This window comes from Sminthopsis crassicaudata, chromosome X (genome assembly GCF_048593235.1).
Source record: "Sminthopsis crassicaudata isolate SCR6 chromosome X, ASM4859323v1, whole genome shotgun sequence".
NCBI classification, from domain to species: domain Eukaryota; kingdom Metazoa; phylum Chordata; class Mammalia; order Dasyuromorphia; family Dasyuridae; genus Sminthopsis; species Sminthopsis crassicaudata.
The window spans coordinates 10,913,522-10,925,906 of NC_133623.1; the positions used below are offsets into that span (position 1 = coordinate 10,913,522).

At 37.9% G+C, this 12,385-nt stretch overlaps 1 protein-coding gene across 3 annotated transcripts in view; it reads right to left on the reverse strand.

The window, feature by feature from the left end:
• CENPI (centromere protein I) overlaps positions 1-12,385 on the reverse strand; it is a 58,296-nt gene that overhangs the window by 44,833 nt on the left and 1,078 nt on the right. For all 3 annotated transcript variants that reach the window (XM_074277053.1, XM_074277054.1, XM_074277055.1), the window contains 2 exons: positions 9,445-9,629; positions 8,460-8,597 (listed from right to left, as the gene is read on the reverse strand). In XM_074277053.1, coding sequence (XP_074133154.1) covers positions 8,460-8,597; positions 9,445-9,629 — 323 coding nt within the window. The remainder of the gene's footprint in view (positions 1-8,459; positions 8,598-9,444; positions 9,630-12,385) is intronic.

Here is a 12,385-nt window from a genome sequence, read left to right on the forward strand (position 1 = left end):
TTTACTTCAGGGAAATATTTCTAGAGTTTGGGATATACCTAGAACTCTATACCTATCCTAGAGATGTGAAGATCTCTGGCCAGCTTGAGCTCTAGCCCAGGTTAGTCACTGTGATAACCTCGAAGCAACAGGGGACTCCACCAAGTACACATCATCAAACATGGTTTTAGACTGTTCTGAGGAGGTGCTTGTGGGAAAGGGACCCTCTCAAGTTTCCAATAATACTGGAAGGCATGACTTCTCTACAAGCTAGAAAGTTTCCTCCAGATGATAACTATGATACAATATTCAATATCTTAAGATATGAGAAAAAAAGCTCTTCAAGAAAAAAAAAAAAACAAAAGAAAATTAAGTTTTAAGTATGTTTTAGCAAGCTTATGGCTCTGAGAAAGAAACAGAAGGAAAGACAGTCTAAGAAACAAGAGATCTAAAATAGCCTGGTAATTAGTCAACAAAATAATCTAATATACTCAGGACCAATCAGATTCAGGAGTTTTCTCTTATGCCTAAATATAAAAACTTACACCGTACACAATAGTCGCTATCCCTGGAATCCTCAATTAGGTCTTAATGCAAACTGCAGTTTACCTGAACCTTTAATAAGTTGGCTAAGTCTTCAAAACTACAACAGACTTATGAGAAATCAAAAAATGTATTCTTTTTTAAAAATGAAAGGAAGTTAAGTTCTAAGGAAGAAATATAAAGCAATAGTATGATTATAAGGAGCAAGATTAGAAACATGATCACCAAAAGATTTAACTAGCATGAGACAAAGTAAACACAAAAAAAACTCCCAAAATTAAAATAAATTTTTTTTTTCAAATGATATTATGCAAAAGTTCCCCTGGCCAAAGAGGTTGTCATCTAGTGACAGGAAGGCCTCTCTCTAGTGCCTTTGGCCTTAAGAGCCAAGAATCCATTGGAGTATGGCTACCAGAAATTCATTGGAATAAGACTGCCAGCAAGGCCAGAGTCTGTTTTCCCTTTGATTCCTTATACAGAAGAATTAGAGGCTGGGTCAACAATAGTTTGTATTAAGATCTGAAATTTAGCTTTTAACAGGGTTTTGAAGAAATTAAAGAGTTATAGACTTTTTATCAACTGAATTATTTTTGAAAATAAGTTTTTATTGTTGTCTTTGTTTTTATCACCTCTCATGACAAAAAATACAAGAGGTTAAAAAAAAAAGTTCAATAAAATTAATCAACATAAAAATTCTGACAATATTTGCAATGTTCCACACTAACAACCCCCCATCTCTGCAAAGATGGGAGAGGACTTGGTGTATCTTTTCTGTGGAACTAAGCTTGGTCACTCTAATTTCAAATTTCAATTTTGCTCTTTCCATTTACATTGTCCCAGTCATCATATATACTGTTTTCTGGGTTCTGCTCATTTCACTTTATATCAATTCATATAAGTCCTCCCAAGCTTTTCTGAATTCACAGTTGTCATTTTTCATAGTACTATAATTCTGTTACATTCATGCATCATAATCTGCATAGCTGTTCCCCAATCAATGGTCTTTCCTAGGTATCTATGCAACAAAAAGAGCTGCTGTAAATATTCTGGGATAAATGAAACCTTTTTTTTTTTTTTTTTTTTTTTTGCCACTGATCTCTTTTGGATATATTCCTGTTATGGGTCAGAACTTGAAACAAGATGCTAAGTCAGTGGGATTGATAGAGACAATGGTTGTTTAGCAGGGTGCTTAACAGTTCTCTAGTTTAGTACATGTACTTAGTACTTACTATAGTTCCACAAGATTCACACCTTTAAGAGAGCACATATAAGCTAGGAGCCTCAACCAGGATTCAGTCGGGGAGATTCAGAAGCCAGACAAGGCAGGCGGGAACAGAAGCTCTTGGAACCAAGGAGAGAGATAGGCCTCCAGAAAAACTAGCCAAGCCCCAAGCGAAGGAGACAATAAAGGAATTGGACTTTAATCCCTGGCTGCATTTGGGGTGATTACTGAACTGAAACTAAGGCATCCTCCAGAGACCCCGAGGAAACCCCAACAAAAGAAGGTTACGTTTTAGAGAACAATGCATTATTTTTGATTTAGATAAAAAAGAATCAGAGAAAGGGGACCACTAATAACTGAAGAGTATGAAAGTTAGACACTGTCTTTTTCAAGAACAATTAACTAGCCTAGATTTCCAATGTGATACCCAGACTAGGTCATAGAGAGAAACAATACACTGACTGCATTAATAGAGCTAGATGCTAGGGTTAAATGAATAAAAGGCATCACAAGATACTTAATGAATTGGCATATATTATTGAAGTCAATTAACTTTATTTTTAAGAAATCGTATATATGCCCAAAGGGCCATCAAACTGTGCATGCCCTTTGATCCACCAGTGTCTCTACAGGATCTGTAACCCAAAGAGATCATAAAAGAAGGGGAAAGAACCCCAAATATGCAATAATGTTTGTAGCAGCTCTTTTTGTATAACAAAGAATTGGAAAAGGAGTGGATGCCCATCAACTGGGGAATGGCTAAACAAGCTGTGGTATGTGAAGGCAATGGAATATTATTGTTGTATAAAAATGATAAACAAGCTGATTATGGAAAGGCCTGGAAAGACTGACATGAACTGATGCTGAAAGAAACAAACATAACCAGAAATACATTGTACCAAATAACAGCAAGACTGTGCCATGATCAACTGTGAAAGACTTGGTTCTTCTCAGTGGTTCAGTGATCCAAAGCAATCCCTGGACAGAAAATGCCATCTGCATCCAGAAAAAGAACTAAGGAGACTGAATGTAAATCAACATAGGCTATGTTCACTTCTTTTTTGTTTTTTTTTCTCTCCCATGATTTTTTCCCTTTTGCTGATTTTTCTCTCCCAACATGATTCATAAAGCAATGTGTATTAAAAATAAATTAAAAAATAAAACAAAACTATGTAGGCAAGATGCACTTACAGGTTTTTTTTTTTTAAAGGACAAATGACATGCCCATTTTTAAACCTAGAAAAAAAGGATGGACTTGGTAATTCTAAGCCAGCTTAACAAAAAGAACTAAGTTATACTCCTTCCTCATCCTCCTGACTTCTGCCAGCACCTTACCTTGTTCCCAACAAAGAAAAGGGATACAAAACATCACAAAGAAAATAAAGGATCTGTCAAGGCTAGGGTACTTAGTCAAGAGAAAAGCAGAAGATCGAAAAAGAAAAGAAAGACAGAAGAACCAAAGAATTCCTGGAAACAAGTAAGATGTGAGATGGGAAGCTCTTCAGGAGAGAAAGGAGCAAGATCCTCTGAAGACAAAATGATCACTTCCCTTCTAAGGGATAATGATGCAGACTTCAGAGAAACATTTGACAAAAATCTCTTATTATTAATGTAGAAAAGATGGAAAGATATGAGCCAGACCATAACAGTCATGTAAATTTGAAACTCACAAAATGGCTAGAGTCAAAGAGTAGATGTTAATGGTTGAAGGTCAACGGGAGAGACTTTGCTAGTTGAATGCTTCAAGCATTTATAGTTGGCCCAGGGCCAGATAAAGTCAGATTTATTCAAAAATCATTTAGGACCTATATTCCAAGTACTAGGAATGCAGAGATAAAACCAAACAGTCCTCATCCTCAGAGAGCTGACATTCTGCTGGGAAGAATACATTATGTACACAGTTAAGTAAATACAAAATATTCAGAAAGTAAATACAAAGTAAATTCAAGGCAAGAGGGAAGATTATCCATTGGAAAGTAGGGAAATCAGAAAAGGCTTTTTATAGGGGGGGAGCACCTGAACTGAGCCTTGAAGGAAGCCAGGGATTAAAAGTCAAAATGTGAGACGGGAGAGAATTCCAGGCCCAGGGGTTAGCCTATGAAAAGATACAGAAACAAGAAATGGCATGACACATAAAGAAAATTGCAAGTCTGATAGAGATCAAAATAAATGACACAAAACTAAAAGACGCAGATGACAAGATGTGGAAATACAGAATTAACAGGTGAGCATGATGTCTTGGATCTAATAAAATGGAATTTATACTTGGGTTAAAAAAAAATCTTCAGAAATACAAGATGACTGAACAAATGATGTGAAAAGGCTTTGGGGCTTTTCATCGACAGCAAATCCAGTGGTTGATATGACACTCAAAGATGTGAATTTAGGGGTTCTGAACTTAAGGTGCAGACCCACAAGGGGTCCATGGATAGATTTCAGGAGGAATCCTTGAGCTTAGATAGGAAAAAATTATGGTTTTATGTTAAATAGTTAGAATGTAGCATTTGCTTCTATTATGAATGCAGGCAACGAGACTATCTATAAGCTTCACCAGATCAACCACCAAAGGGGCCCAAGGTACCAAAAGTTACCATGATCTTAGGCTACATTAGAAGAAGGCGTAGGAGGGAGTAATCCTGCTGTGTTCAGCCTAGGGCGGGCCGGATCTCAAGTGCCCTGTGCAATTCTGAGCATGACATTTTAAGAATGACCTTCATATAAGTTGAGCTGCCTCCACAAGAGCAAGAAAGAAAAACTTGGAACACACTCTCAGTGACAGACCTTGTCGACTATCTGAGCATCAGCCCAGCTAAGAAAGGGAAGAATTCTTTGGCCATAGCAACAGAATCAATATTGACATTCTTAAAATAGATGTACAGTTTTATGTACAATCTGCTTTTTCTATTCTACTATGTATATGGAAATATTCGTTTTGATACTTGAGATCAGAAAGCAGAAATTTTTTAAAATACTGACATTCTCTATTATTGCTCTGTAAAAAATGATCAGCAGGAGGAATACAGAGAGGCTTGGAGAGACTTACATCAACTGATGCTGAGTGAAAAGAACAGAACCAGAAGATCGCTGTACACTTCAATGCTGTATGAAGAGGCATTCTGATGGAAGTGGATACCTTCAACATAAAGAAGATCCAACTCACTTCCAGTTGATCAATGATGGAGAGAAATAACTACACCCAGAGAAGGAACACTGGGAAGTGAATGTAAATTGTTAGCACTACTAGTTATACCTTCGGAATCTAATACTTAATGTGCAACAAGAAAATGGTATTTACACACATATATTGTATCTAGGTTATATTGTAACACATGTAAAATGTATGGGATTACCTGTCATCGGGGGGGAGGGGATAATTTGGAAAAATGAATTAAAAAAAAATAATAAAATAAAATAAAATACTGACATTCTCATTATAAATGAAACCAAAATAGGTAAATGAAGTTGGAGTTAAATGGAAGGAAGGCTCACAGTTCTTTTTCAAGAAAAAAATGAAGGAGATGGTTTTATTATGTGCCCAAAAGCAACAAGAAATAATGTCACGGGCACACTTGTCACATTGAACAGCAGAGTTCAGAATAAGAAAAAAAGGCCATCGTCAAGCTATCAACATCTGCTGGGAAGGATGAACTTCCAACATTTCTCTGATGGACTTGGTGAGAACAACTAAATTAATAAATACAATAGATGCTCAGCGACTTCAAATCAAAGGTGGGCAGGAAAGATAGCAAAAAACATGTTGGAAAACAGAGTACAGATCAGAAGGTTTATAGATAATTCAAAAGCTTCATGCTTATCCAGGAGGAATACTTTCATCTGGAACCTGAATTAAAACAATACGGTCACTGCTACTGTCTCAAACTTGTCCCCCCTGGCTCTACCCATAATCCCAGTAATTTTACGAGCCATTCTGGCCATTTCCCTGGCCATCATGCCACAAATGTGTTATCTGTTCCTACGAGGATGTAAGCTCCTTGAGGAAGGAGCTGTCTTAACTTTTGATTTTGAATTCCCACTCTTGGCAGAGGGCCCAACACACAATGCTTAATAAAGAAGTCTTCACTTATGAGAATCATGAAAGCCTAGAAAGGCTCGGATAGAAGTCACGATCATCACTACAAAAATATGAAACTGACTATAATCTGACAGGATACAGTTGATTATCCACAGGAGAGTCACTTTATAATCAGCTGTACTCCAGCCAGAACAAGCAGGTGGAACAAAAGGCAAGTTAATAGGAAACTGTAAGATAAAGAGGAGAAGATACTGTGTGCAAACCAAACAGCTCAATCAACCTATTTAAGCTGCTGCTTCAGAATATTAACAGATTGGTAAAATCTCACTGGGGAGTCTATGGGAGTGTGAGGATGTGAGATTAGGTCCCTGAAAAGAAAGGTGGAAACAAAAGTGAATGTGACCCAACTCCGCCAGATCATCTGAAGAATATTTATAAAGGGAAACTGGAAGGATGACAGATGGAAAAAGCCCATATTTCTATATTTCTATAATCATCTATTTTCAACACTGATGGCAGAGAAATCACCTCCTTTGCTCTCTTAACGACTTGGATCCCAATGTGCTATGATGAATGGACACTTAAGATGATGAAGTCAGGAAGAACAGCTGAACTGGACCAAGTATACAAAGCTGCATCAGAGGTGACACAATCTCAAAAGCCTGAAGCACACAGTCAAGAAAGCCGATCAAATGGAAGAAATACTTTGGCTTTTAAATCATGTGTCACTGATTACATTAAGCTCCAGATTGTTATAGGAACTCCTCAGTCAGATCCACCATCACACACAAAAAAAATTCAAAACTCTCAGAAATCTACACAGAAAAACATTCAACTGGAGATGGAAGAGCTGTTGCCCTGCAGTGATCTACAGTGGGATCGGGGGCCCAGTGAGTTGATCCATCAGCTGAACAGTGAACTGGGCCAAAGGCAGCTGGGACGGGAAATTGGAGCAGGATAGTTAGATTTGAGAATCATCAGCATAGAGAGGATAATTAAATCCATGGGAGCTGAGGAAATCACCAAATAAAACAAACCAGAAGAAGAGAAGAGGGCGGAGGGCAGACCCTGTAGGCACCTCTATTTAGGAGGGTATGAACTGGAAAGATGGCCCAACAAAGGAGACTGAAAAGGAGTAGTGGGAGAGGTGGAACTTGGAAAGAGTTGTATCTCCAAAACCTAGAGAGAAGAGAATATCAAGGAGGAAAGAAGGATCAATAGTGTTAAAGGCTGCAGAAAGGACGAGAACGAGGATGGAGAAAGGGCCAGTGGATTTGGCAACTAAGAGAGTGATAAGTTAGGAAAGAGCAGGTTCAGTGGAAGGTTAGGTAGGAAGACAGACGGGAAAAGGTCTGAGAAAGTAGACACAGCTATTGCAGATGGCCTTTTCAAGGAGTGTAGCTACAAAGGGTAGAAGGAATATAGGGCAATAATTAGCAAGGATGGAAAGATCAAGTGAGGATTTTTTGGGGGATGGAGGAAACAAGAGCATCTTTGTAAGCAGTTGGCAATGTGCCAGTAGACAGAGAAAGATTAAAAATAAATGAGAGTGGGGAAGAAAGAGAGGGCAATCTGGTGGGATGGGATCACTTGAATGAGTAGAGGAGTTAGTCTTGGTAAGAAATAAGGCCACCTCATCAGGAGACAGGAGTGGCAGAAAGAGACTGTGGAAGAACACACCAAAGTGATGAGATGAAAAAGAGGGGAAGAGAGAGTGCTCACCAAATGGCCTCCACTGTTCTGCAAAAAAGCAAGATTCTCAGCTGAGAGAGTGGGGAGAAGAGGAACCATGGTACGTTTGAGAAGAAATTAAGAGGTTTGGAAGAGCTACTGTAAAGGACAGGAAGAGTTGATTAGGGAGGTACTACAGGATTACCTAGCAGCAGCAAGGGCCCAGTTGAAGTTGTGTATCATAAATTTATAGTGGATCAAATTAGAATGGCTACATGGTTTTCTCTACCTTTATTCAACAGCATATGTTTTGGAGTGGAGGCAGTAAATGGTGAGAGTGATGCAAGGCTGAGGCCTGACATGGTGCAATAAGCCATATAAGGGACTCAAGAGAGGATTCTGGAGAAATGAATTAGTTCACCAAGGAGAACCAAGATGGTGAAAAAAAGAGTGACTGGTGCAAAGGAGATGGTGTGGGAGAGACAGTGAGGGGAAAAAAGATTGGAGGTCATGGCACAGGTGAAGAATGAAGTTTTGTAAGAAAAGGCAGGTGGAGAGGAGAAAAGTCAATAGATTGCGGTCAGATAAAGAGATTTCCAAATTCTAAAATGTGAAAGTAGTACATTTGTGGGTGATGGCAAGATCAAAAATATACTATATTATTGGATTGCTTGCCATCTAGGGGAGAGGATGGGGGGAAGGAGGAGAAAATCTGAAACACAAGGCCATGCAAAGGTCAATGTGGAAAAATTATCCATGCATATGTTTGAAAATAAAAAGCTTTAAAAATAAAAAAAATTTTAAAAAAGATCAAAGGTGTAACAATCTTTATGTGTGGCTAAGGTGGGCTAGATAGGTATACATACTGATATTCACTTTATAGAGATGCCTAGTTTATCACAAATTAGAAAATGCTGAAATACAATCAAAGTAACACAATATTACTCAACAAAGTTGAGAAAGCACAAACTTCAGGAAACTGATCCAAGAGTTGACCTCACCCCTACATACCAAATTGGCCATTCAGTGCCACTTCTAACAGCATGTCAATGTCTTCGGGTGCTAACCCAGACTTCCAAGCGATATCTTCCACATTCTGCAAGTGTTTCTCCATGACTTCTCCTTTTTTTGGTACATTTTGGAAGTACTCTAGAAAAATTGAAAGGGAAACTCTGATGAAGACCATAGATTACTCTGACTAGTCATTCTTAAGAAAGTTACAATCTGGAACACTTAATAAGGCTATCCTCATAACAACAATTTTTTCTTCTTCCTTATGTTTCTACTATTATTTTATAGCAACCATAATTTTAAACTGGGAAACTATTCTGTATCTGGAAAGTTAAGAATGTTGGTGGCTTTAGCCTTATCCATTTGATGTCCTGACAGACATTCTATTCTCACAAACTATAACTTTGTCATACCTGTAAGCTCAGGAATTCTAAATGTAACTTTCCCTACAACAGAATTTGGAAAATGTATAGTAAAGCAACTTAAAAGATAACAAAAAGAGTTACTGGCTATGTGAGATATCTGAAACAAGGAGAGCACTGACCACTAGGACAAGAATAATAGTTGACCATAAAAATCTCCCACAAATTTCTGGAAGTCTTAAGTCTTCAATCATGACAAAATAATTGAATTCTGATTTGAAACCAACATGGAGATAGTTATATCATTGGGCTGAAAAGGTCCTTAGAACTTATCCAGTCCAACCTTTTACTCTGCTGATGAAGAAACTTAAGTCTCCAAAAGAGAAGAACACACAGATAATAATGTAGTAGGACCAGAGTTATGGCCTTGGGCCTTGTATTCCAAATCCAGCGATCGTTTATTTCTATAATTTATTGGAAAAAACAGCAATGACTTCAGAAGACTAGAAATGACTTCATTTAAAGGTGTTTTCTATATAGTGCCTTAAGCTCATCAAAAAAGGAAAGATAACCAAAAAAAGGTGAGACAGTTGGGGAGGGAGATATGGCTCATAGGTACTTACCAAATGCTCGATGAAGAAGATATCCCTCCTCGTAGTCATCATTTTCCAATTCATCATCACTGCTCAGGATTAAGGGCTCTAAGTCACTGTCACTGTGTCTCATCGTCCATAACAAGGAAGTGTTTTTTATAACAGAAATAACTGGTGATAATTTAGCCTCCCGAGAGGACATTGCCACAGAAGTTCTATAGGGAAACAAGTGTGCAGTGACCTGTTAAAGTGGAATGTTCTTTTCGTTATCACAAGATAGCCTCCACCAATAAAGAATTCAGGTTAACTATGTCAAAAAGCTTATGGTGTACAAGAGACTTAGGAAAGAAGTCAGTCTATTGAATTCCTATCCATCTGCCGAAGTGCCCTTCTGCTGGTAAACAGTGCAGGCCACCTCAGGCCATGCACAACTACAATGACGCAGTCCCTGAACTGAACTTACTCTCAAAGACGTCCTTTTGCCTCCAATCCCTCACAACCCGCTCATATCAAACTTCTTGGTTAAAAACCCAAATTAGCAGGCCAAGTGGTCTCATACAGCCACATCCTTAGTTTTCTTAATAGGCAACTAGCACAACTGCATGACCTTAGAGCAGACATCTTCAGATTTAAATTGTGTTTTAAGGATGAGAAAGGCATGGGACTGCCTGCCATCTAGGGAAGGGGGTAGAGAGGAGGGGAAAATTCGGAACAGAAGTGAGTGCAAGGGATAATGTTGTAAAAAATTACCCATGCATATATACTGTCAAAAAAAAGTTATACATATTTAACATGTATTGGTCAATCTGCCATCTGGGGAGGGGGGAGAATTAGAACAAAAGGTTTGGCAATTGTCAATGTAAAATTACCCATGCATATATCTGGAAAATAAAAACTATTAAAATTTAAAAAAAAAAAAAAAAAAGGATTATGACCTCCATTTTATAGATAGGTAAAGATAGATTCAGGCAAGGAATTTAAGATGATTGTTTTAGAGGCAACTAGAGGGTTTAGTGGAGAGGGAGTGGGATTTGTCCAGAAGATCTGTGTTCAAATTCTGCCTCTGATAATTTCTTAGCTTGCAACCCTGAGTCACTTAACCTCCCTAACGCTCAGTTTCTTCATATATAAAATGGAGACAACAGCAGCACCTATCTTATGGGACTGTTGTGAGGATTAAATGAAGTAGCCTCCTTAAAGCACATCAAAAAGCTATGTAAATGCTACCTATTATCAGAATTGGAAAGGAACTTGGGTCATCTAGTGTAACTTCCTTTCAGAGTTGAGCAAAATGGTATCTAGTGATTTGTTTCGGGCCACAAAGATGGCAATTTGATTCAATTCAACTCAACAAGCTTTTGTTAAAAATTACCTACTCTGTGCTAAGGTTAGGTGCTTATTTTAAAAAGCACCTACTCTGTGCTGGAGTCAGAAACACAGATGCTTCTTTAATAAAGCACCTACTCTGTGCTAAGTGCTTGTTTTAAAAAGCACCTACTCTGTGCTGGATTCAGAGACACAGATGTTTGTTTAAGAAAAGTACCTACTGGAAGAAATGAAAAAAGAAAAAAATTAAGAGTGAAAAGGACTTTGTGGGTACATTATTTGGCTAGGAAGAAATAATATTTTTCCTGAGTTGGCAGAAGAAACCATGGATTTAAATCAGAAATCATGGGTTTGAATCCTAATTCTGCTACTTTTTAGCCATATGATCTTGGGTATGCCAATAAAGCTCTTTAAGCTTTAGATTCCTATTACGATCATCTTAACTTTTTAACACCCCTTATTGAAAAGATTTTGACAAGGTCCTTTCCTGAAATGTAAGTAAATTAAGGTCTGGAGGGAAAACAACTAATTAAGTTGCTAATTGAGTGGATGGGTTGCATAAGGTCAGTGGATAAGATATCAACTAAGCTTAATATTCTGAAGTAGATTAAATAAATCATGTTCTTTCTATAAAACGTCATTGGAAAAAAATATTTAATTCCTTTTTATTAAAAAATATAAGTAGTGTAATGGATGTGGCCCTTTCACATCTTGATTAAATAAAATAGATAAAATTGTGTTAAAAAAAACAAAAACCAAAAACCAAAATAATAAAATAAAAAAGCACCTACTCTGTACTGGGGTCAGACACAGGTGTTTGCTTTAAAAAAGCACCTACTATGTGCAAGAGTCAAAGACACAGGTGCTTGCTTTAAAAAGCACCTATTCTGTACTGGGGTCAGAGATACATATGCTTGTTTCAGAAAGTACCTACTGGAAGAAATGGAAGAAGAAAAAATTAAGAGTGAAAAAGACTTTGTGAGTACAATATTTGGCTAGGAGGAAATAATATTTTTCCTGAGTTGGCAGAAGAAACCTTGGATTTTAAATCAGAAAGCTTATTTTAAAAAGCATCAACTCTTTGGTGTGACCCTGGACAAGTCACTTAACCGCAATTGCCTCAGGGGAAAAAAAAGCACCTACTCTGTGCTAGGGGCAGAGACACAGGTGCTTGTTTTATAAAGCATTTTAAAGGGGGCAGCTAGGGGGCGCAGTGGATAGAGCACAGCCCTGAAGTCAGGAGGACCTGATTTCAAATCTGGTCTCAGACACTTAACACTTCTTGGCTGTGTGACCCAAATGTGTCAGGAAAAAAAAAAGGCACCCACAAGTGCTTGCTTAAGAAAGCACCTACTCTGTGCTGGGATCAGAAAAACACCTACTCTGTGATATGTCCTGCAGAAAAAAGAAAGCGACCCCTTCTCTCAAGCAGCCACGTTCTAGAGGGGAAATAACAGCTATACTATTGACTTAATGCAATTTTTTTTTTTCTCACAAGCCCTATGACATAATTGATAAAGGGACCCTCAACAGAGGGTAGTGGGAGAATGACATTCAGGATCGTGAGAGGAGTGGGTGTGTTGGTGTGTACAAGTGAGAGAGACACAGAGAGAGAGAGAGATGGAAAAAGAAAGAGGGAGGGAAA